The following is a 22,726-nucleotide window of genomic DNA, read 5'->3' as shown; positions in this document are numbered from 1 at the left end:
CCTATAATTTACTCTCATGTTCTTACTTATCTGCAGAGCCCTGGAAGTGACATGGATATCTACTATCTACAGGAGAAAATAGGCCTGTTCCTGTCCCCTTCTTTCCCCCCCCCAATGTGCAAAGGCTCTCCTGCTATTCTATCTCTCCTGCAAATCAACATTTGCCTCCATGTAAATTCCACCTCGTCTTTCCAGGTTTGCATGCAAACTACAACATGCTCTTTGCTCGTCATTTGTTTTGTTTGAACAGTTACACTGTTATAAACTGGAATCAGCATCCACAGAATTAGCTCTTACAAGAGCAAGGGTGACAAACTAAACAAAAAACCTGAGTGGAAATATAAACACATTTTTCTTTTCTTTAGGTTAGATTCCTTCTATAAGCCCCAAGGGGTTTTCTCAATCTCTTTTTTCCTGTTGCCTTGATGCTATTGTGCAAAATAAATACTACTACTACAGGGGTCACAGAATGGTTTGATGAATATAAAAAGTATGTGGTATGGCCCTCACAGCCAACAGATCTCACTTAAATTGAACACCAATAGGAGAGATTAGGACTAATGTCTTAGACAGTGCTCTCCACGACCATCATTAAAACATCAATGAGGGAATATCTTTTGGCAGAAGGGTCATTCCCCCAATAGAGATCAAGATCCTTGAAGAATTTATAACGAGGAGTGTTAAAGCTGTTCTGGTAGCTAATGGTTGATTAGATTGTAGTTAATATGAAAGTTATTTAGTCATAAATTGAAGTGTTGGACAAATTGAGATTTTCACCAAATGATGGCATTAGATGAAAGGTTAAGTGACCACAACATTTCATGGCAATCCATCCAGTAGTTGTCAAGATATTTGTGACAAATGTCACAATGACGCAAGAGGAAAAGTCATTATAGAGGATTATCAAAGTCAGTGGGAGTCTGCACCAGATTGTTGTCGAGATATTTCAATCTGGACCAAAGTGGTGGACCGATCCCCAGAGCAATGCTGCTAGTGTGGCTAAGGAAAACATTCAGAATTCCTTATAAATTGACAAAAACCTTGAATAACCGTTGACTTTTTATTGTAATTCATAAAAACAAACAACAATGATAAAAACAAGGTGGTAACCATAATAATAATATTCAATAATGTACAACAACATAACAATACACAGTAAGAAATTAAATTAATTTAAAATTGCCATCGTTCTCAAAACCATCCCATGTACCTAAATGATGTGGAGCTATTGCATGTCCATATTTCGGAAAAACACGGGACAGTTTCCAGGGGGCAAATCTGTGGTGCAGTTAGGAATGTCGAGGTGCTGGCTGGGACGTGAGCACGGAGAGCTGATCCTGGATCTGGTCACCTGACGAGAGGGGTGGAGGTTGGGGATGGCGAGTAAGGAAGCAGGTAACAGATCTGACTGACTGATAGAAAAGTGACAGTAACAGTCTCTCAGCGTTGGGGACATTCTGCAGTAGAGGTGCACATTAATATGCCCTGTTTTACACATATAAACAAACAAGAAATATGCATGCGCGGGCGCACGCACGCACACGCGCACACACACGCGCACACACACACACACACACACACACACACACTCTCTCTCTCTCCACATACACACGCACAAACAGGTGAGGACACAAGAGTTGAACGACTTTAAAAAAAAAAAAAGGTTTTACACTTTTCTAAAGGAGAAAATGAGCACAATAAAATCCCTCCAAAAATGACTACAAAGCACCAGTATACTCTAAGCATGCTGCTTTTTCTCCAGTCTTCATCTTCATGTTACATATAGTTACATACACATGTTTGACCCTGCTGTAAGACACAACAGGACAGGTCAGTGGAGCTACCCGCAGTTCAGTTACGACAGTGATCAGGTTATAAGAGTTAAATCTGAATCCCAGTGGAGGAGAAAGACTTGTTTCCATTCGCTCCCATCCTACATCTGCAGTTCTAGTCTTCTTAAAACAAAGTCCAGCAGCATAGCTGATGCTCTTCCGAGTCAGGAGATGGGTTTTGGGTGCAGAAGGAGTAGGACTAACCTGACTGTGCTGTACATGGTGGTTAAGGGGGAGGACGTCTGCTACATGGCGGTGAGGTGAGGGCGACTAGCCTCGGTCAGAGAGAGTGAAATGTACGAGGTGATTGGTTCAGCGCGGCACCTGCATCTGCTGTGAGGTCTGTGACTGGTTTTGAGCGGTGACCTCGGGGCCTCGGCTGGCCAATCGGCTGAGGATGTTCCTCTCGGACATTTGTAGCCGCACAGCGACTGGGGGTATCCTGGCGATGGTTGCCGGGAGACGCGTGACGTCAGCCTTCATATCGCTGAGCAGTTCCTCGAGCTGTTTGAGAACTGGAAATACAACACGTAAATGAGCTATGAGCGCCACCGTGATAATCTAAATTAAGGACTGTAGTTTTTTAGTCACTTTTGTGCCTGGTGCATATTGAATGAATATGATCATTCAATATGATCATATTTTAGCGTTAAAAGGACAATTCCGATAGATAAAAAGATAGATTATAAAGACAGTAGCGTTCACGTTTACATGCGGGCGCCATCTTGGAAAACAGTCATGAGCAGTCGAACAACGAACGCCGTGCAACCAGTAACCAGTAACATAGTTCAAACACAGCATTCGTGACTCGACTGCTCATGTCTGTTTTCCAAGATGGCGCCTGCATGTAAACATGAACGCTACTGTCTTTATAATCTATCTTTTTAATAAACTGTCTGTACACTTACAAAGTTCTCAATGCTTCGGTTTACATGTAGGGACCCTCATTATGCTACCGTGGAAGCGTGGTGCTATTTTGAGCCTTGTTAGTGGTATAAAATAGTGATTTACCATCTGCCCCGAAAGGTACGTTAGCAGCTAACCACCTGTTTGCGGTAGCTTGTTTAAAGCTAGAGACACATTCAATTAGCATGAAAACATGTCCCAGAGAACGTTCGACTCGGTACACATATGTTATTAACCCCTAGGTTCATTTTGCACCGGAATTGTCCTTTAAGCTGCAGTCAGAGCAGATTTTGTCTGGCAAAATTTACAAAACGGAGCAGCAGTGGTTGATGGGAAATTACGTAGGTAGGGCTGTAAACATGAACTGCGGCAGCTTACGTGGCTAGCTAGCAGGCTAACAACAGCACACCACAAAATTGTAAATTATACAACTATCAACAAGTGTCGTTGGGCTCTGTCATTGTTCTTCTTACACTCAATACGTCAAAACAGCATCTCTCCTTCTCTACTGCTTGTGTTATTTTAAGTAATTTTTAAAGCAAAAATGCCAAACATTTGGTGGCTCCAACTTCCAAAAAGTGAGGATTTGCTGCTTTTCTCTGTTTTGTTGCTCAGGCAAAAAACAACATTTGAAGACATCACCTTTTGCTTTGGCTACACTGCACGCGTAACATACGCAGATCGTTCGCGGAGAATGTATCTTTTAACTGGGTACACCTGCAGAGCACACACGGTGTAGGAATGTGTGAGTCACAGAGGAGACGTGAGCTTTTGCTTTGGGATTGTTGTTGTTTCTTCGGTTTTTGGAGCCAGCACAGCGCTGTGAAAGGTTAATCTACCGTCAGGTGTTTTCAAAGGACGCAACCTCAAAGTTGGACTACTGGGTAGTTGTAGTGCTTATTTCCTGAAAGCTGTCCTTGTTTAAACATGGAAGCTGCTCGCAGTGTTGCACCTGACATTTGTTGCTGGTCACGTTAGCAGCTACGATTAGATATATACATATTTGTGTTTACATAATAGCTCCCTTTTCCCTACACCTGATACTATCACAATGACGACAAACACTTTGTTCTCTCTCGCACACAAACACAAGTTTCTCCTTTTCAGAAGCTTCTCAGGGGAATGAAAAATGTTTCCTTATTCAAACTAAAGGAATATTATTGTGAGATAAAAGCACAGTTTAAAACAATTCTCCTGCCAAGATCAACATAGGATGACCTTTAGTATATAAGTAAAAGCAAATGTGCTGCTTTTTTTTTTGTTTTTTTTAAAGCAATGTCCTAGCTAATTATCTACAGCTCCTTCTTGTAGACTTTATGTTTGTTGGTGAGTTGCAAGGCAGTTGTTGCTCAGTTCCTTCTCATTAAAAAGTCAAGAGGATTATGAGTGTCCCAACTGAAATGTTTGGTCAGTCGCTTCCCTTTCAAGTTAGATGAAATAATAAGCTACATGTAAAGTTATTCGGTTAATACCAAAGTGACAGACAGCACCTGACTTTGCAGACCCCAGGCAAGAGAAAAAGCCTGAGCAGTCCACTTGCCCCCATATTGTCCCTTTCTTGTAGTCATGAGACTGTCAAGTCTACAGAGAATATCCTGATATTACACAGGTGTTTTCAAAGCCTTGTACTTCATTTTCAGAGATTCATTTTCAATTTTACTAAAATCCACAATCCTACAAATATTTTGCAGGTGCATGAAAACCCTTACTATACCTATCTCTCTAGCTCTTACATATGTTTTACCTTTATGCAGAACTGCATTGGCAGGCTTGTTTCCAGACATTGACTCCTTGCTGAGGTGCTGGTGAGACTCGGCGAGACACTCCACCTCACTGAAGCGAGTGTTGAGGGCCATGGAGGGGTGGGCCGGGTCCTCTGTCATGTTCAGGTAAGCTGCCCTGCGCAACTGCTCCTCGATCACCAATGCCTGCTCCAATAACTATACAGGAAACACAGAAAGACAACATGCCCAGTGAGATATGAAAGAAACACAGACAGAAACAAACACACACATACTCACATACACACAGAGGAAACGTGATACTAGTGAGCCTGTTTAGTTCACCTTGAACCTCCGGGCCAGAAACTTATTCTTGATCTCCAGGAAGTTTCCTCTGCTCATTTCCCCTTTGAAGGGCTCATTGAGGATAGCAAACCTCACATCGTTCTGCACATCCTGCCACCGAGCGTAGCCATGTCTGAGAGATGCCGAGGTCAAGTGTAACAACATTATTGGCTTGTAAAGGGTTATATTATCATACGCCAATTTTTTTCTCAAGCACATTTTATGGACAATGGATGCTGATTATCGTGCATGGATAGATTTAAAGTTTGGGAATTGGTCAAGTAAAGCTGTTGAAAAGGTCCCTCACTGTGCAACCTGGCTTGAATAGTTGGTATGATATCCTTTGAATGGATCAATAGAACCCAACATAATTATTAATCCACACAAACACCTCACTCTTATAACAGAAACCCCCAAAAGAAGAAACAAAGGGCTGAGAATGCAGCTTTCTGTTATAGTAAAAAAATATTAGAAATATAATATAAATTTATATTTGAAACAGTTGCCGAATAATAACATTAGTCAACATATCATTTCAGCTCTAAATAACTAGAAGACAGCAATCACACATGGGAATTACAGAAGAAATGGCCCACTGAAAGGATACTGTATGATTCCAGCCAGCAGCCAGTAGTCATGGCGACGGTGCCAAATCTCAAAGGTCTTCTTGGTGACGGTGGCTGCCCTCTCTTCATTCTGCCACAGAGAGTGAAGCTCTGGAAAGGAGGGCAGAAAGGTCAAAAGACAGAAACTAAAGAGAAAAAAGAGAACATTGTGTGTGTGTGTGTGTGTGTGTGTGTGTGTGTGTGTGTGTGTGTGTGTGTGTGTGTGTGTGTGTGTGTGTGTGTGTCCACCTGTGAATCCTCCATCAGCAATGTTGAACATGAACCTCTGCTTGGTGGCTTTTTTTTTCTCTTCACTGACGTTAACCACTGACGCAGCTGTTACTCCTTCTTTGGTGTTCTCTCCGTTCTGCAGTTTGCCAGACTCGTCTGTTTTCACAGCGTCCTTCTCTTTTTGATCTGCGAGAAAACATCAGAAACATGTCAGCAACAAAGCTTATACGGGTGAAAATCAACTACTAAGATACCAAGGACATTGTTTAATTGTGTTAAGTATATTGACATTTAGACAGCTTTACCTTAGACATTTATTTAGCACGTCTCCATCGGAGGCAAACGTTTACAGACATTTTAAAAAGTGTGCAGTGAAATTTACTTTCATTGCAAAGTGTGTGTATGTGCGTTTGTTGACATGCACCTTTCTTCTCCTCTTTTGGCGAACTTGTGTCCATCTTCTCATCTTTTTCCTCCTCAGCTGATACAAGAGAAGCAGTGTTAGAATGACTGAAAAGGGAAATAAGGAAACAAGACAAAATAGAAAACAGTTTAAACACCCGCCTCACCTTTAGACTTTTCCTCCCCTGAATCAGTCTTGCCCTCCTTTCCTTCACCCTTGACCTCAGCAGGAGTGTCCCTCTCCGTCTCCGAAGTCTCATTCTTCTCTTCTTTCTCCTTGCTTGTGTCATCCGCCTCCTTCTCCTTTCCTTCATTTCCATTTCCCATCTCCTTCTCCTCCTTCTCTGCAGCGGAGTCTACTTCCTCTTCTTTCTTTTCGAGGATGGGGGATTTTTCAGACTCATCTGGGATTTCAATAATCTAGGGGAGACATAGCCAGTTTTAAATGAGAAAAAAAACTGTATATTTGCCACTGAAAACTTATTAGACTGTACTGAAAACAAAAATGGATGATGTGATTATAAAATCAGAATTTACCTCTGGATCATCTGCCTTTTTGGCTCCTTTGCCATCCTCAAGAAGGATCTTCATGTCTTCCTTGTCCTCTGATTTTGACAAATCTTCTGACAGGAAACAGAACACAGGTGAACGACAGGTATGCAAAGAGTGTATTTATATCTTGTCTCTGTTATAGCTGTCAATAAAAACTAAATACATTTGTCTTGTGGCCAGTTGTTACTTTTGTTGTTGTATGTTGTATTTGGTTGTATCCACAAGGGGGTGTCAGGGAATAAACTGATAGTCAAGAGATACTTATATTTGAGGCTGAACACAGTCTAAATGATTACAGAATATCTTTCAGTGCAACACAGAGAAACAAAAATATTCTCACAACGTCCTGGGTTATGACTTGGATTTAAACGTAAAGTTAGAATTCATATTTATTAAGTAAAAGTTGAGGTAAAGCATGTGGTGCGGTTAGGGCTAAGAGGAAATGGAAATGCATGTCATTTGTTAGGATCCCCATAAGAAAGTGTTATAACTTACAGTATAAGTGTCTGTGATGGTTCTCATTGCAAAAGAAGTCTAACAACAGTATATGCATTATGAAGCTGAAATGAAATGACCTGACTGCACTGATCATTTCTGCATTGTAAAAAATCATATGGACTTGTGGATTATGGATTTTGTTTCAATAATCCAGTACTAAGAGTAAAGTGTGTGTGTGTGTGTGTGTGTGTGTGTGTGTGTGTGTGTGTGTGTGTGTGTGTGTGTGTGTGTGTGTGTGTGTGTACCTGGAGTGTTGGGCTGTGTGTCTGCAGGGGTCCCAGTAGAAGGAGTCTTTGGGTCTTCACCTGCAGCCAAAGCTGCAGCCCTTTTGTTCTCCTCCAGCTCTGCCATCCAGGGCATCGACCACTGACCGTTCACATGCTCAAACTCCTGCACCTGTCAATCAACACGTGAATCAGTCAGCCCATCACTCAAACAGTGATTAAATACTTGAATTATCTAAACATAATTTGTAGTGTTTCTTTTCTAACTGGTAAACCATACCTTTTTCCTTATAAGTGACATCACACCAATACGGGTGAGCACGTGTTGCCTGGACAGACCTTCACGTGGGACACCGTCTGCAAAGGTCTCAGCTCCATCAGCCCCCGGCTCACAAAGGTGACGCATGAACAGAGACACGTAGGCCCTGAGAACATGTGTGAAGAAGAAGGGGAAGGGATGTCACCGTAAATACATTTGGAAAATGTCAACATTTCTGTGAGTTGGGAACATTTTACATAAATGCACAAAGAAGCATGTGCCAAGGAAGAGCCCATTACATTTTGAACAAGCTCCAAATCACAGGGCGTATAAACAAATTATTTTTCAGTTATAGCGAGATAGGGCATATATAAAGGAACTTAAAAGCCCCCAAAAAAAAAAATCTAAATTTTGATTCTAGTCAGGAACTCTTTTATACTCAGTCGACAAGATTACGAACCTGACCTGGCGTTTGATGCTTACTTTCAGCACTTGACAGTTTTTGGTACAGACACATTTTGGTCAATACCAAAAAAGTATTGATATTCAGTGCAACCTTTATTGAGACTCACTTGAATTCTTTCTCAGACTTCCCTCGGAGGTCCCTGACTAGCCACTGGTTGGTAAAAGCATCCTGGGGAGGCATCCCATAACGCATCACTGCATTCAGGAAAGCCTTCCTCTGCCTTGCATTGAAGCCCAAAACCTGACAGGTAATAAAGATGTCAAGATGTTTGCAAATTCTAGTAAGGCATTTATCATTGTTTCTCTGTTTGTGCTGATTTTTTCATCTAAAAAGGAACTCACCTCGATGTTTCCGCCCACTCTGGCCAACAGCGGAGGCAGAGGTTTGTCCCGATCGTTCCTCAGCCCTTTGCGGCTTGGTCTGCGGGCATTAGCTACAACAGAAATAAACATTGTTAGTTTATCTGAGATTCAATGCATATTACAGTCAATCAGTCGTATCACTGAGGCCATGAAAATGAAAAGTCAAAACTCAAACTGAATATTGATGAATGATTGTGTGTGTTCTTAACATCCTAAAGTTGCTCTGTGAAGATGTTCCACTTACAGCTCATCACGGAACACTCTCATCCTGCTGAAGCTGTCCCTTCTCACAATCTCTCGGCACTTTTACATTAAATGCTTCTTCTTAAAGCATAATTTTCATTTACAACTGAAAGCAGTGTTGTAGTGTACTTCATTTAATGCAATTGAAGTAACAGAGCCATAATTAAATAAAACAAAAATACAATCAATTCAAAACATGTACATCTTTTAGCACTTGTAAATAAATTGGCAAATATATAACACTTGTATCAGCTTTTAGAAATTGTATAAATATAAGGGAACTAATTGATCAGAAACAACACAAAGTGCTTTTTTAAACAAACCCTGTTAAGTCCATTTCATAACAACTTAACAGCTAATATGAACACCAACAATCTCTTTAAAGTGCAAGTAGTGATTCAGCTGGCTGAGAAACTATTGATTATAATTTTCTGGCTGTTTCTTTGCTTTTTTCCTTCTCTTTTTGTCCTTTTTCCTTTCTGTCTTCTCTTGCCTCACTACACTCAATGCAGATGATGCAGCGGCAAGTTGCATTTCCTGAGTTCCTGTTGTAGAGGTTGTCAATGAGGATATCATAGCTGTCGTCTGAATCTGAATAAACATCTGTAGAGGTGGATTGAAGGACGTTAGTGGGTGAAAGAACTGGCCATCAAAGTACACCAAAGCATGTGAGCGGAGCGCGAAGATTTTAAATGGAGCGCCTTATCCCCCGCTCCATCCCGCTGCAATTCCGCTCCGATACCGCTCACATCATGAGTTTGAAGCTTGCCTGAGCCCTTCTCTGTGTTACTGCAGCTTGATCAGTACATGCAGATTAACGGTACCCGCCCTCCCGCCAGTGCCCGTCATCTGGCGGAGCTCCGGGCACTGGCGGCATGGAGGAAGGACGGGTGTCGTTCATCTGATAAATTCAACACAGCTTTTTTCCCCTTTTTGAGTGAGTGATATGATTGGAGCGGGTTGAAATCTGAGTTAAGAGTGGAGCTGCTTTGAGCGGAGGGAATGAACAGCTCTGTGAGCGACAAGCAGAAATTCTCACTGCTCCACTCCGCTCACCTGCTCTGAAGCACACAAACATACCTTTTTTCTTCAGCAGTGATCAAAACAGTGAGCCTTACCTTCAGTCCGTTCATCAAAGTCCTCGTCGCCTTCCTCCGAGGCCACCGAGTAATCAGACTGGTTATCAGACTGATCCTCCTGCCAGTCTAGAGGAAGCACAGACATAAATGTTGAAGAGGGAGAAAATAAAAAACTCTTCACTGCCTGGACAGAATCTTATCGACAGTCGAGATAAAGTACATCCAAACTCTTCGTGCAGCCCCATTTAGTTACTGTCAACCAGGCTTTAGCCAGGAGGGGGGGGACTACTTTTCAGTTTCTCTAATATCTTGTCATGGGTTTGTTGTATGTAGTAGTTTGCCAAAGTCTTCATAAGTCTGCTGCTATTGTACTTGTAATCCTGTATTCACTTTGCTTAAATAAGTCTGTTTCAAACAGAGGAGGGGAGATACTGCAGGATTACAAAGGTAGCTGGATAACTGCACTGAGGAGAAGTCCAAACTGCTCTATATACATCACTCTATGTTTCAGATTTGAGGAGAACTTTGTAATGTATTATGAGACCGCCCCCTGCATTCAAATACATTTTTTAAACATGCTTGGGTTGAGAAGAAAGCAACTATCAATTTCTAAATAACACACAACTAACAAGTTTCTACATATACCCAATCTAATTATATTAATAACATAAAACACTGGATCTCCTACCATGTTACACCAACACCACGCAAACACCACCAACCACACTGAACAGTACACACACACACAAGAAGAGGTTGCATTATATATTGTTCTGTACCCTGTCTTATACCTCGGTCCTCCTGGGAGCCGTCATTGTAGTTGACTGGCTTTCGAGTTCTTTTGCCTTTGCCCAAATTTCGGGCGAGATCTTCCTGCTGCTGCTCATAGTGGTGACGAAGCAGCTTCTCCCAGTAGTCAGGATCAACACTTTCCTCCTGCTTGATCACCTCTCTTTCCACCTCCTCCTCCTCACAGAAAACAAAGAGTGGTTAATATGAAATATATATTAGGGCTGTCCGGGATACTTCGAAGCTTTGACGTTTTATTCATAATGTTGACATTCGAGTTCTTAATCAACATTCGAATGCTGCGCACCTTTCATTTTTTTGCATATCTATTCATTCTGTTTAAATATGGTATTTCTGCACAGTTGCAGATAAAGATTGGGCTAGACTAATGTTATTAGTATTATACTATTTGTAGACTTATGTGACCCAGACAATGGTGGTGTGAGTTTTCCACTAGGTGAGGCTATAGACTTATAGGTAGCTCTGTGTATTATGGCCTTTTTTATATTTAAACATTAGTACTTAGTAAATAGTAATTTATTTTTAGGGCATTTTTACTGCCATTCTTATAGAGCAGCTGGAGAATGCCAGGAAAGGACTCGAACCCGGGCAGCTACATGGGGCGCATGCTCTACCAGGTGAGCTGGAGGTCGCCCCAATATTTCTCATGTCACAGAAACCACTCAGAGTGAATCTTGTGTTGTGGATATTATTATCATACTGCCGGTGATGTCTCGTGTTTTTGTTTCTCTGAGGCAACGGCGGGGGTGTCCACAGCACAGAAGTCCCGGGGGAAGGCCCGCAGGTAGACATTAACCTTATATTTTTAGGTTAACAAAATGTACCATGTAACATATTACACACACAGTGCTGTTGGGCAGAGAAAAGTACGCCCTTCAGCACACAGAGGACTGAAGGCAGCGCCTTTTCATTATGCTAAAATCATCGCACGTTTCAATGTATGATTTATGTGAGAGTTTCAAAAACAACATTTTAACTGCGTTCAAAAAACAGTTTGCTCTCCCGCTTGCTGCACACAAAAGAAGGCACGCACCTGTAGGCTATTAATGGGGCGGTCTAGTAGCAATTTAACAGCACCATAAACAACATTTATATAACAATAACAAAAGACATATTTTGGCTCTAACACTAGTAGGACTATAGTAAATTATTTTATTTGTTACAAATTTTTTTTATCACAGCCTATTATGTATCGTGTGGTGCTCCATCTGAGGATTTTTTGGGCGTCGACGTCATAAAATATGATAACAGACAATCAAAGCTTCCTTCAAAAACCTCTGGTGAAGCTTCAAATGTAAAAATAAATAAAATTACATTCGGTACAGCCCTAATATATATTAGGAATAAAGCATATGCTATTCATAATAAAATAAAAAATAATGGTTAATCTAGGTCAAAGCTTGGTCTATGTTTGAAGCTGCACCAAAGACTAAAATGCTATTTTTTCTGTTGTTAAGACCTATAGTTTTAGGAAATTTTTTAGACACTTTTAACTAAAGAACATCCCCCCGTAGACATACATTTTGAAGACGCACTCCTACCTCATCGTCTTCATCTTTGACCACATACTGGGCCACTTTAAAGGAGCTGAGGTATTCGTTCATGCTCTGGAGCTCAGTGTCATCCGTGGCATCCTGGTTCCTGTCTAGCAAACGGTCAATGGCGTGGTCATCGTAGTGGATCACACTGCTGTCATCCTCCTTGTTGTCCCCTGAAAGCAGGATGAGTCAAATAAAAAGGAAGGCAGCAGAAACTACATTTCCTCCCTGTAACACTTGAAAGATCGGACGAGCATCCCGGTGGAGGAGTGCTCACTTCAGCCAGAGGCATGCAGAGTCTCCCCCCATTTTCAGATTCTAACCCCAACTCCTTCTCTAAACCAGTGTTAGTATCCTGATTATCTCACCTAACACAAGCATAACAATGTGCAGTGAAGTACATTAAAGTTAGTTAAACCTATTTAATGTAAGTTAAATGCTGAAATAGCCATTCATTGGCAAAACAGTGTGTATTACAGATCTTTTTTAACAAAAACACACACACAATAAAAAATATGAATTACTTTCACAAATTATAATATACGGGTGATATGACAGCAGGTGTAGGTGGATCAGAATTGTGTTAAATAAGCAAAGGCTCAACATTTGATTTAGCTTAATATAGCTACATTTAGCAACATTTGATGTTCTTATGACAAACAAGTTGTAGCACCTCTTGTTTTCACAACAATCTGAAATGATCTAGCTACCCTTTTAATGCTTTGAGAAATGTTGACTCAATTCAACATTGCAAATTTTAAGTTGTCCAATGATGAAATCTTTTAATTGCCATGTTTATTGTAAATAGTAAAACAAGGAGAAATATAAAAGCAAATGGTTGACAGAACTCTGCTGGATCTTATATCTGTCAGTGGGTTAAAGTCGACTCACCCTCTCCGATTTCATCCTTAAACAACTCTTCAGTTCCAAACTTGAGGATGTCATCGAGCTCCTGCTTGGACATGGAGCCTGTCTTGGAGCCGAGACCTGGTCGCACCACCAGATGAGTGAGCATCATCTTCTTCTTTGCCACCTGGTAGAGGGAGGTAGATGGAGGACAAACAAGCGGTGAGCAGGTGATCACACAGTCCTGACATTGTTGATACAATTTTAAGAGGTATGTGTCATTTCTTGTTCCTTGTCACAGACCTGCGTGATCCTCTCCTCCACAGAGGCTTTGGTGACAAAGCGATAAATCATCACTTTCCTGTTCTGCCCAATACGGTGAGCTCTGCTGAACGCCTACGAAGCACACATATGAAACAAACAGCATAATCACCCATCATCCAAACAAACAAACATGCTGACATGGATTAACGCCTGGTGTTAACGCCTGGGGGTTTGCATACCTGGATGTCATTGTGGGGGTTCCAGTCAGAGTCGTAGATGATGACAGTGTCAGCGGAGGCGAGATTAATGCCCAAACCACCAGCTCTGGTAGAGAGGAGGAACGCAAACTGGGGAGCACCGGGAGCTGTTGGGATGAACAACAGAAAAACAAACAGAGGGAAAGAAAATTAGACCACTGATAGCATACCAGAGCAGCTGTTTTTAGGCAATGCAAACATTGTTTGCATACGGCTCACCGTTAAAGCGGTCGATGGCCTCCTGTCTCATGTTGCCGGTGACTCCTCCATCAATTCTCTCATATTTGTATCCCTCGTTCTCCAGGAAGTCCTCCAGCAGGTCCAGCATTTTGGTCATCTGAGAGAAGACCAGAACCCTGTGGCCTCCCTCCTTTAGCTTCGTCATCATCTTCTGAAGCAGCGTCAGTTTTCCTGAAGACTTGGTCAGAGCATTGCCCTCATACATGCCATTTGGAAGTTTTGGTGCTTCCTACAATCAGAGTAAGAAATCTGAATACATGGCATAGTTCACATGGACCCCGAGAAGAAACAGTTTGTTCCCATATAATTGTGTGAAAAGACTTGGATCGTACCATAGCCGCTGCAGGAAAGAGGTAGGGGTGATTGCAGCACTTTTTTAAGTCCATCACCACATTGAGCAGAGAGACTTGGTTTCCTCCTCCACGAGTGTTCAAGGCCTCAAAGTTACGTGTTAGGATGAACTTGTAGTATTTCCTGGGTTACAACATGAAATAAATGAATGAGAAAAGAGATGTCACAGATCAGACAAAGGAAAATATGATATACAAGTATTTTCAAAATTCAGACTTTATACCCTGCACTACCCAGGAATGAATAATTAAAGAAAAAGTCCCATCCATAGTCTTCAATATGTGGACCGGTTTCATTTTCATGGGTGTATACTTTAACTGTTAAAGTGTTTTGCTACACATCTTCTCTCTACGTACTTCTGCATGGGGCTCAGCTCCACTCTAACAATGAGCTCAGTCTTTGAGGGCATGTGTTTGAAAACATCAGCCTTCAGTCTCCGGAGCATGTGTGGTCCCAACATGTCATGAAGCTTCTTGATCTGGTCCTCTTTGGCAATGTCTGCAAACTCCTCCAGGAACCCTTCCAGGTTGCTGGAGAGAAAAAAAATACATTAATATAGGGTGGGGGTGGGTGTAGTCATTGTACTTGCAATACGGCAGATACACTGTGGCCACATGTGGGGCTACTGACTTGAATCTCTCTGGGGTCAGGAAGTTCAGCAAGTGGAAGAGCTCCTCCAGGTTGTTCTGAAGGGGAGTCCCAGTTAGCAGCAGCTTGTGTTGCAGCGGATAGTTGTTCAACACTCGGAAGAACTAACAACAGGCAGGGAGACAAAAAAAAAATTATTATTAGGCATTGAACAAAATATTTTTTTATGACATTTGAAAGACAGGATAAACAAACGGTTCTACAAAGTGCTCTCTGTTATTACCTTGGACTGGTTGTTTTTGAGCCTGTGAGCCTCATCCACAACCAGACAGGCCCATTCAATGGAGCCTAGCACAGCCTGGTCAATGGTAATCAACTCATACGATGTCAGCAGGACATGGAACTTGACTGTTGAATCTTTCTGTAAAGCACAAAGAGAGGACGTTAGTTAAGCTGCCAAACAGGAAAATATGTACAAACACAATTACTAGGGCTGCAAGTGATTGTTTACATTGGTAATATAGCGCCACAAACTAAAACCAGCGGTTGAACTTTTGTATAATTTGGCAGCATTAACATTTTTGTAATGTAAATTCAGATCAGTGTAACTATTGATTCTACACAGGACAGCAAGTGCTAGTGTGCAGGGCACCAATTCAAACTGACTACACTCCATCAATATTTCCAATCTGTTTCCAATCCAATTTGGTTTCATCACTTTTTTTTTTTCTTTTCTACTTTCCTTACCTTCATTTTGGATGCTTTTTTCCCGCCTCGGATGGCATTTCCCTCAAAGGAGAACTCGTTCTCTCTGGTGACAGCCCTGCTGTCTTTATCACCTACGTAGGTCACCACGTACATGTCAGGGGCCCACATCTCAAACTCTCTCTCCCAGTTAATGATGGTGGACAGGGGAGCACTCACCAGGAAGGGACCTTTGGAGTGACCCTTTACCAGGAAGACAAAGTCAACATTAACATGTAAAGATGTTATAGATTTATATTTAAATTGCTGCATCCATGTAGTGGTTTTATCCAAAGCGCTTTACAATTTGCTTCTCACTCACCCATTTACATACACTCGCACAATCATTTATACTGTTCTTACCTCCTTGTACAATGAGTAGAGGAAGACAGCAGTCTGTACAGTCTTTCCTAAACCCATCTCATCAGCCAGGATTGTGTCTGTGGCCTGAGCCCAGGAAAACCTCAGCCAGTTCAACCCCTCCAGCTGGTAGGGATGCAGAGTGCCTCCTGTGCTGTCCAGGTAGTCAGGCTGCCGATCAAACTTGATTGTGGGCTAGAAGGAAGAAACCAAGAATATCAATTCCACATCTGTCCTGATTCAAGCTACTTTTATTCTGCCAAGGGAATACACTAGACAGCAATGCTTCCTTTTATAATTAATAATTAATTAGTCTATTGAAAACACTATATATGGCAGGATAGGTTTCCCAATAACCAAGGCTGTGTTTGGAAATGTTTGGAAGTTTGTTTTCTTTGCTTCAAAGTTTATAATACTTACATCTACAACTGGATTAGCAGGTGGACGCTCTGCCTTCTTGACTTTGACTGTCTTCTTCAGCTTCTTAACAGGTTTGCCCTCATCACCCATCATCAACTCTCTTAAAGATAAACGAAAGTTTGTGAGATAAAAAAACACATTTTTAATTGCAATTTTGTATACAGGCAGCAAAGGGCCCAGGTTCAAATCCAACCCGCTGAATCCCAGGGGAGCTAGAGGTCGCCCCATCCGAGATTTTGCAAGTCTCTGCGTACCTGTGATTCCAGTATGTTTGTTTGTAGGTGTCAAACTCCGGGATGTCCATGTCTTCGTTCTCCCAGGTTGACTGGTCATAAGGCAGATCTCTCCATTTGATCAAGTAATGTACATTGTTCTTTTTATCAACACTAACATAAAAAACAAAAACAAAATAAAGATGGACTGTTAAAACAGCAATTATTAACAACTATAATATTAATTCAGTCTGATGATTCCACACCTTCAGAGCAAACTAAATGTACTGTATGCTCCTTTTTATAGGTGAACTGTGTGCTTCATATGAGATTATATGTGACTACCTGTGGTTGAGGATGCGGTGGATCATCAGCCATTCCATCTTGACTCCATAGCGGTAAAACTCCTCCTCCATGTGGACAAAGAGAGGATCCTTGTTCTTCCTCTTGGTGCTTTTGTTTTCATCACCCTCACCTCCAAAGTCTACAGGGGGCGGTTCGTCCATGTCAGTCTTCCTCTGGTAATTACGGAACATTACCTGGCAGTTCAGCTCCAACTGGGGACGAGCGACAGGGAGATAGACAGAGGGCGGTCTGAATATGCTGGACCATTGGGTTTGTGTGTGTCTTGTGTGTGTGTTTGTGAAGTAAGTGATCAGAATAATCCACATTGTCAACTACAGGTGGATATAGTTTCAGAGTGTGCTACCTGTAGCTCCAGCACCCAGGAGCAGTGCCAGTAGGACATGTTGCACCATTTGACAAAGAACTCCCTCTCCCTGCGGCCCACCAGCGGCGGGGGATCATGAGCATCAGCAGGGAGGTCAGCAGGCCGAGGGACAGGCGTGGGGGCGGGCGGCTCCCCCCATCGCCATGTTAAAACCTTCTGGACTTTGCCCTTCATCCGAGGACACTATTAGGAAGTAGGAAAGGGGAGGAAATAATTTAGGATCTGCTGCTTGTCAATGAACAGAAGGAATTTGATAAGAAACTCTGTTTAAAAAAAACAATAGGAATGAATTTTTAAGACATGAGAAATCAGCAAAATAAAAGCTGCCATGGCTTATCTAAAATACTGTAGGCGTCCACAAGACGGGATCTGCATCTGCATGCACGCCCCCGTGAGCACAAGCACGCGCAGCGTGCACAGCGCTCACCTTGCAGCGGGGGCAGATCCATTCTCCATTGGGGATTTCAGGGAGAGGAGGGTTGAGGCAGTGGATGTGGTAGGAGGAGGGGCAGGTGTCACAGCAAAGCAGCTCCCCTCCATCCTTACACACCCGACAGAACTCAATGTGGTGGTCGTCTTCTTCCTCCACCCCTTCATCCCTTCTGTCTTCTTCATCCTCCACTTCGGCCTCAGAGAGCTCCTCCCTGGCCTCCCACTGGATCCCCTCCTTCTCCTAGTGGCAGAATTACAGACAGAGGGAGGTGGTGTGAGTGTGAGGGGAGGCAGACAGGCAGGGAAGGTATGTGGAACGGAGTAAAAGAAAAAAAGGGAGGGGTGATTTTCAAGAGTGCCGGGGGTGGAGTGTGTGTGCATTGCGTGCATGTTTGCGTGTGGAGCCAAAGTGGAGGGAGGGAGAGAGCGAGGGAGGGAGGGACAAGAAGAGGAAATGGGGGACGGAGGGGTCGGTGAGATGTGTGGTGGGGAATAGAAAAGGATAGATGGGAACATGAGCAAAAGGGTTGGGGGGGGGGCCAGCAGAGAACAAAGAGAAATGGAGAACACAAAAACATTTTATAAATCACCATTAACAAAGTCCATTTCCCAACAACCAACCCTCCGTCAGTGCAACTTTCCAGTAATACACTTCGACACAACAATACTTTACAGGCAGGTGTCAATTTTTGCTCTGGTGTTTTATACTCCAGGAATCAGGCCAAATCTCTTCTAACATAGGATCTAATGGTCTTATCTGCACAGCACTGAGAGGTACTTACGCAGTGTGGGCAGCTCCACTTGCCCTCAGGGGCCTTCTCCATATCAGGGTCCAGACAGACCATGTGATAAGCTCTGGGACAGGTGTCACACAAAATTATCTCTCCTCCCTGCTGGCACACCTCACAGTAGTCCTGGTGGTCTGTCTCGTAGCCATCGCCATCCTCTGTCTCCACTGAGAGAGGACATCCACAGAAAATTAGCAGAAAAAAAATTAGGTACATAGACCTGGACATATAAGAAGTAAAGGCCTTTATTTTGGCCTTGACTCTGTTCTTATTCACCAAAGCAACACGTCCTTCATAAGGCTGCTGTCTGTTCTTAAATCTTTGTCTGGAATTGATGCACAGATAACAGAACTGACTTTTTATTTCAGTAATATTTCCATGCCAACCTTTCTTCTTTTTCTTCGCACTCTTGGGTTTCTTCTTAGGACGGCTGCTACGGTTAGAGCCATCTGACACAGAGAAAGTCCCATCGTCAAAGTCACTGTCAACATCGGGTTCATCTTCATCACTCTAACAGAGAAACAGTAAGATGACATTGGGAATGAGAGGAATAACTGGTTACATTATAGTACATTATTAATATTCTGATTTAATGATCCCGCTAATTCTCAAACTTTAAGACTGTACTGTAAACAGAGAAATAGGGTGGCACAAAAAGTATCTTACAGAGGAGCGCTTCCTCTTGCTGTTGAGGCCCCCTAGTTTGATCTTGAGCGGAGCCACCTTTTTAGGTTTGGGCTTCGGCAGAGGCTTCGGCGTGGGCTTCGACTTCCTGCGAGCGTTGGGACCTGAGAAGACACAGAAAAATTAAGTTTAATCAGGAAGTAGTTATATTTTTTTTTACAGAGTTCATTAATAACAAAGCACCTTTATCTTCATGTTTAATTAATCATGTTAAGCCTAAAAATCATGTTCCATATGTATCCTACTTCACCTTTGCCCTCTTTGGTCTTGGCCTTGCGGAGTGGAGCTGCCGGGGCTGCTGGGGGGGCAGCAGGTGTCGGAGCGGGGGCAGGCGCAGGAGCCGGTGCGGGTGAAGCAGCAGCACTGGTCTCTGCCCCTCCGTCTGTCCCTGCCACCATGTTCTCCACAGCTGCAGCCACATTGGCAGCTGCAAGGGCTGCATTGGCAGTGGCGCAACCCTACAGGGGGACACATTGCAGAGTAAGAAAACTCTGCTCTCTACTGTCAAACACACAAAAGGACAGCAACATATGATTCATTACAAATCAGACGTGCAACCTTGTTCAGGATTGCAATACCTTAAGAGGGTTGTTGGTGCTGAATTCTCTCCACTTAGCCATCATCAAAGTCATCATCTTGGATACTGCAATTTTGGGGTTCTTAGCTGCAATTAAAGGCCTAAGGACATCAAATGTACAAGAAATAAAGTGATTATTTATATTATCATACATACACAGCTTCATTAAATAATGAGGTAGAGGCAAACAATTATATCTACTGTTAATATAAAAGGGGTCTCCTCACCTAACAAACTGGCTGAAGGCCTTGTAGTTGGTGAGGGAGCTGTAGTCTTCCTGAGTAAAGACATGATCAATGTCTTTCATGCCCCAGGCCTCTAGCAGCTGGGTGGAGCTTTTAGGCTGAGACGGGTTAAAAAGAACAGCAAGGGGAGGTTAGTTTGTCATGTTGGAATGCCTGAAGGAATGATCTATCTACTCAGAAGCTGGGTCTGAATAAATCTTTACCTGGCAATCATCGTCATCATCCTCATCCTCTTCTGGTTCTGGATCTTTACGTTTGCTCTTTGAGCTGGATGAGCCTCCTTTCTCTGCTGCCGCACCCGCACCTCCTTTCTTCTTCTCTTTGGCAGAGCTGGAGCGTTTCTTCTTTTTCTTCCCGGGGGCATAATCACTTCCTTCACTCTCTGACCGCACAGCTCCCTCTTCTGCATCTCTCTCTGCTGCCTCTACTCCAATCAGGTGCTCTGGGGAGCTGACTGGCAACTCCTGAAAAAATGTAGAGTCACTTTACAAATTACACTAAGACAACTGGTGCTTGTATACATTTTATGTATTATATATAGAAATTAAAGTGTCATCACTTTCTATTAATATTTATATTATATATATATATATATAAATAATTATCCATCTATTGGGATGTGGAAGTTTGTATGGAAAGTCCCACAGCTCTGCCATCATCCATGGAGCTACATTGGTCAGTACAGGGTTAACACTAATTTAAGGTATAGTTGTAGCGATCAGTCACTAAATATATTAGTCGATTATCAGAAAATTTGTTGACAAAAAAATAAAAACATTAAAGCAACAATGTCAAACCTTTTACTGCCATAGAAACTAAGTAAATCAGAAGGATTCACATTTGAGAAGCTGGAACAAGAGAAGTTTGGCATTTTTCCTTTGAAAATGTCTCATAACGATGAATTGATTATTAAAAAACTTTTCTGTTGATCGATTTATTGACTAATTGTTACAGCTCTAGATCATCATATCATCATTGTAAACTGAAACTGTAACCCGGTTTTGAACTGTTGGACTGTCAGACAAAACTAGCTGTTTGAATGTGTCATCTTGGGCCCTGCTATATTATACTTGGCATTATTCACTAGTTACAGGTATTTTATAATCAAAAGCATTAATTGATTAATTCAGAAGCTAATGGTTAGTTGCAGCCCTAATTACAGGAAATGTGCTTATCTCTGTTATTTAAATCCCAACTCTATATATTAATTACATCATATATCCACAGAAATTATGATTCATGCATCTTTTTTACAGCTGTTTTGCTTCACTGTCCATTGTGAATAAAACTCAGAAGCACATAAAAGAACTAGTCTATTAGCTCACTATTTAGCTGCAAAACAATCCATCACTTTGCGATGTTTTGTGCACATCCAGGGAGATCTGTGGGTTTTAAGCTGCAGCCCAATGACTCACAGAGCCCCCTTGTGATTGTTTTAGAGTGCACCCCGAGATGGTACCCCAAGTGGTGGGTTGACAAAATTGTTTACCAGTTCAAATCGGACAAAAATGTAATAACATAGGGTTCCCTGAGTCACAGCATTAACAAACATGAAAAGTTTGGCAAACTAACCTCTCTGAAGGGTCTCTGTCTCTTGCTGCTCCTGCTCTCTCGATTGCTCTTCTTGGCTTTCTTTTTCTTCTTCGACTTGGGTACCTCCTCTACTTCAGACAGAGCATCCTCCGGCTCGTCCTCCCCTGCGGGTGACATGCTGTCATTAGTGAGAGAAGACAAGCGGACAGGAGCACTGCTGCAGGCTAGAGGGAGAGGAGAGCAGACTCGCGCACTGGCACTACTTAATGTTCGTGCACGCATGCGCGCGCGCACGCACGCACACACACACACACACACACACACACACACACACACACACACACACACTGCCACAACAGAACAGGTTGAAACTTGTCTGTTCACTGGCTCTGAAACTTTGACAGTTCACGCCCACACTCAAGAAGACGCATAGGATGTTTTCGGAATAAAAGGGGTTAATAAATAAAAGTTAAAACTATAAACACTTGCTTGACAAGTTAGCTAGCTAACTAGTCTACAATGGCGAGTGACGGACTGGCTAGCTTAAGCTAACGTTAGCTTCGGCGAGCTCAAGTCACAGAGAGAGATGGACCTTCTTCAGAGGAATAAAAAACGAGCTTACCGTGAAGAAGTGAGTGCTCGTCCGCGGCTCCGAAGTCTTCCCTCTCATCCTCGCTGCCCGACATTTTCGCAGCGTTTTAATTGTATGTCTTGCTGGTCGAATTAATCCTTCCTAAACCTTGCTTCTAGGTCGGCGAGGGAGGAGGGTAAAATGACGTGGGACTGTTGGAGAATTGACCGGGGGTGTCCAGGAAGGGAGGGGGCGGTGGGTGCTGAAAATAAATAAATAACTGGCATTGGTTGGTAGATAACCCTTCCCCATGTCTTATTATTTACAAAGCATCTACTTGACTTTGACCACCTTCGTACTCAAACAAGTTGGATAACTAGATAATGTATGCTTAGGGCAGTATCTGTTGTTGATTTGCAGGTATTTTTCTACACAGGAGTGAATGAAGTTAAGTGTGGCATTTTTCATTATTTCAAGTATGATGCAAATTCGCCCCGTCGAGTTAAAACAATACATTAAAGAAAAGTTTAAGCATTGAAACCATCACACATTAGAAACTTACTAGTGTGTGTAGTCCCGGGTCGAGGTGTGCGCTCTCTCGGTGCAAGAATGAATACAAGTCAGGCTGTTTGTGCGGCAGTTGTTGTCATTTAGTGCTCATTCATTAACCGGCTGAACCAATGATCAGCGAAATAAAAAAAAAAAGAGCCGTCAATGACCCAGAACACGTTGCTCCGTCCCCCTCTTCTCTCTCCCCAACCTTACAGGCAGAGCTTAGCTAACATCCTCACAAACACACAAAGGCGGCAGA

The 22,726-nt window shown here is 42.5% G+C and overlaps 1 protein-coding gene across 5 annotated transcripts; it reads right to left on the bottom strand.

Moving 5' to 3' along the window:
- Positions 1 to 1,046: 1,046 nt before the first annotated feature.
- chd4b (chromodomain helicase DNA binding protein 4b) lies at positions 1,047 to 22,726 on the bottom strand. Of its 5 annotated transcripts, none has more exons than XM_078252611.1 (40): positions 22,478 to 22,726; positions 21,967 to 22,177; positions 21,384 to 21,508; positions 20,015 to 20,275; positions 19,794 to 19,909; positions 19,568 to 19,667; positions 19,240 to 19,447; positions 18,972 to 19,093; positions 18,692 to 18,815; positions 18,300 to 18,472; positions 17,513 to 17,758; positions 17,065 to 17,268; positions 16,701 to 16,912; positions 16,398 to 16,529; positions 16,144 to 16,243; positions 15,727 to 15,918; positions 15,367 to 15,567; positions 14,903 to 15,040; positions 14,662 to 14,783; positions 14,388 to 14,561; positions 14,013 to 14,154; positions 13,660 to 13,909; positions 13,423 to 13,547; positions 13,223 to 13,315; positions 12,965 to 13,106; positions 12,077 to 12,246; positions 10,505 to 10,694; positions 9,765 to 9,851; positions 8,383 to 8,474; positions 8,148 to 8,281; positions 7,597 to 7,741; positions 7,338 to 7,488; positions 6,580 to 6,665; positions 6,210 to 6,462; positions 6,065 to 6,121; positions 5,659 to 5,826; positions 5,412 to 5,520; positions 4,805 to 4,937; positions 4,483 to 4,678; positions 1,047 to 2,347 (listed from the first exon to the last, which is right to left on the bottom strand). In XM_078252611.1, the coding sequence occupies exons 2-40, from the start codon at positions 22,028 to 22,030 to the stop codon at positions 2,145 to 2,147; spliced, it is 5,940 nt and encodes a 1,979-aa protein (XP_078108737.1). In that variant the 5' UTR covers positions 22,031 to 22,177; positions 22,478 to 22,726; the 3' UTR covers positions 1,047 to 2,144. The 5 variants fall into 5 exon arrangements, with proteins under 5 accessions (XP_078108737.1, XP_078108738.1, XP_078108740.1 ...); XM_078252612.1 differs by having other exon boundaries at positions 6,580 to 6,662; XM_078252614.1 differs by having other exon boundaries at positions 10,517 to 10,694.

This window comes from Sander vitreus, chromosome 6 (assembly GCF_031162955.1).
Source record: "Sander vitreus isolate 19-12246 chromosome 6, sanVit1, whole genome shotgun sequence".
In the NCBI taxonomy this organism is placed as follows: domain Eukaryota; kingdom Metazoa; phylum Chordata; class Actinopteri; order Perciformes; family Percidae; genus Sander; species Sander vitreus.
The sequence above is the reverse complement of the archived record's forward strand: the minus strand, read 5'-3'. Positions and strand labels throughout refer to the sequence as shown.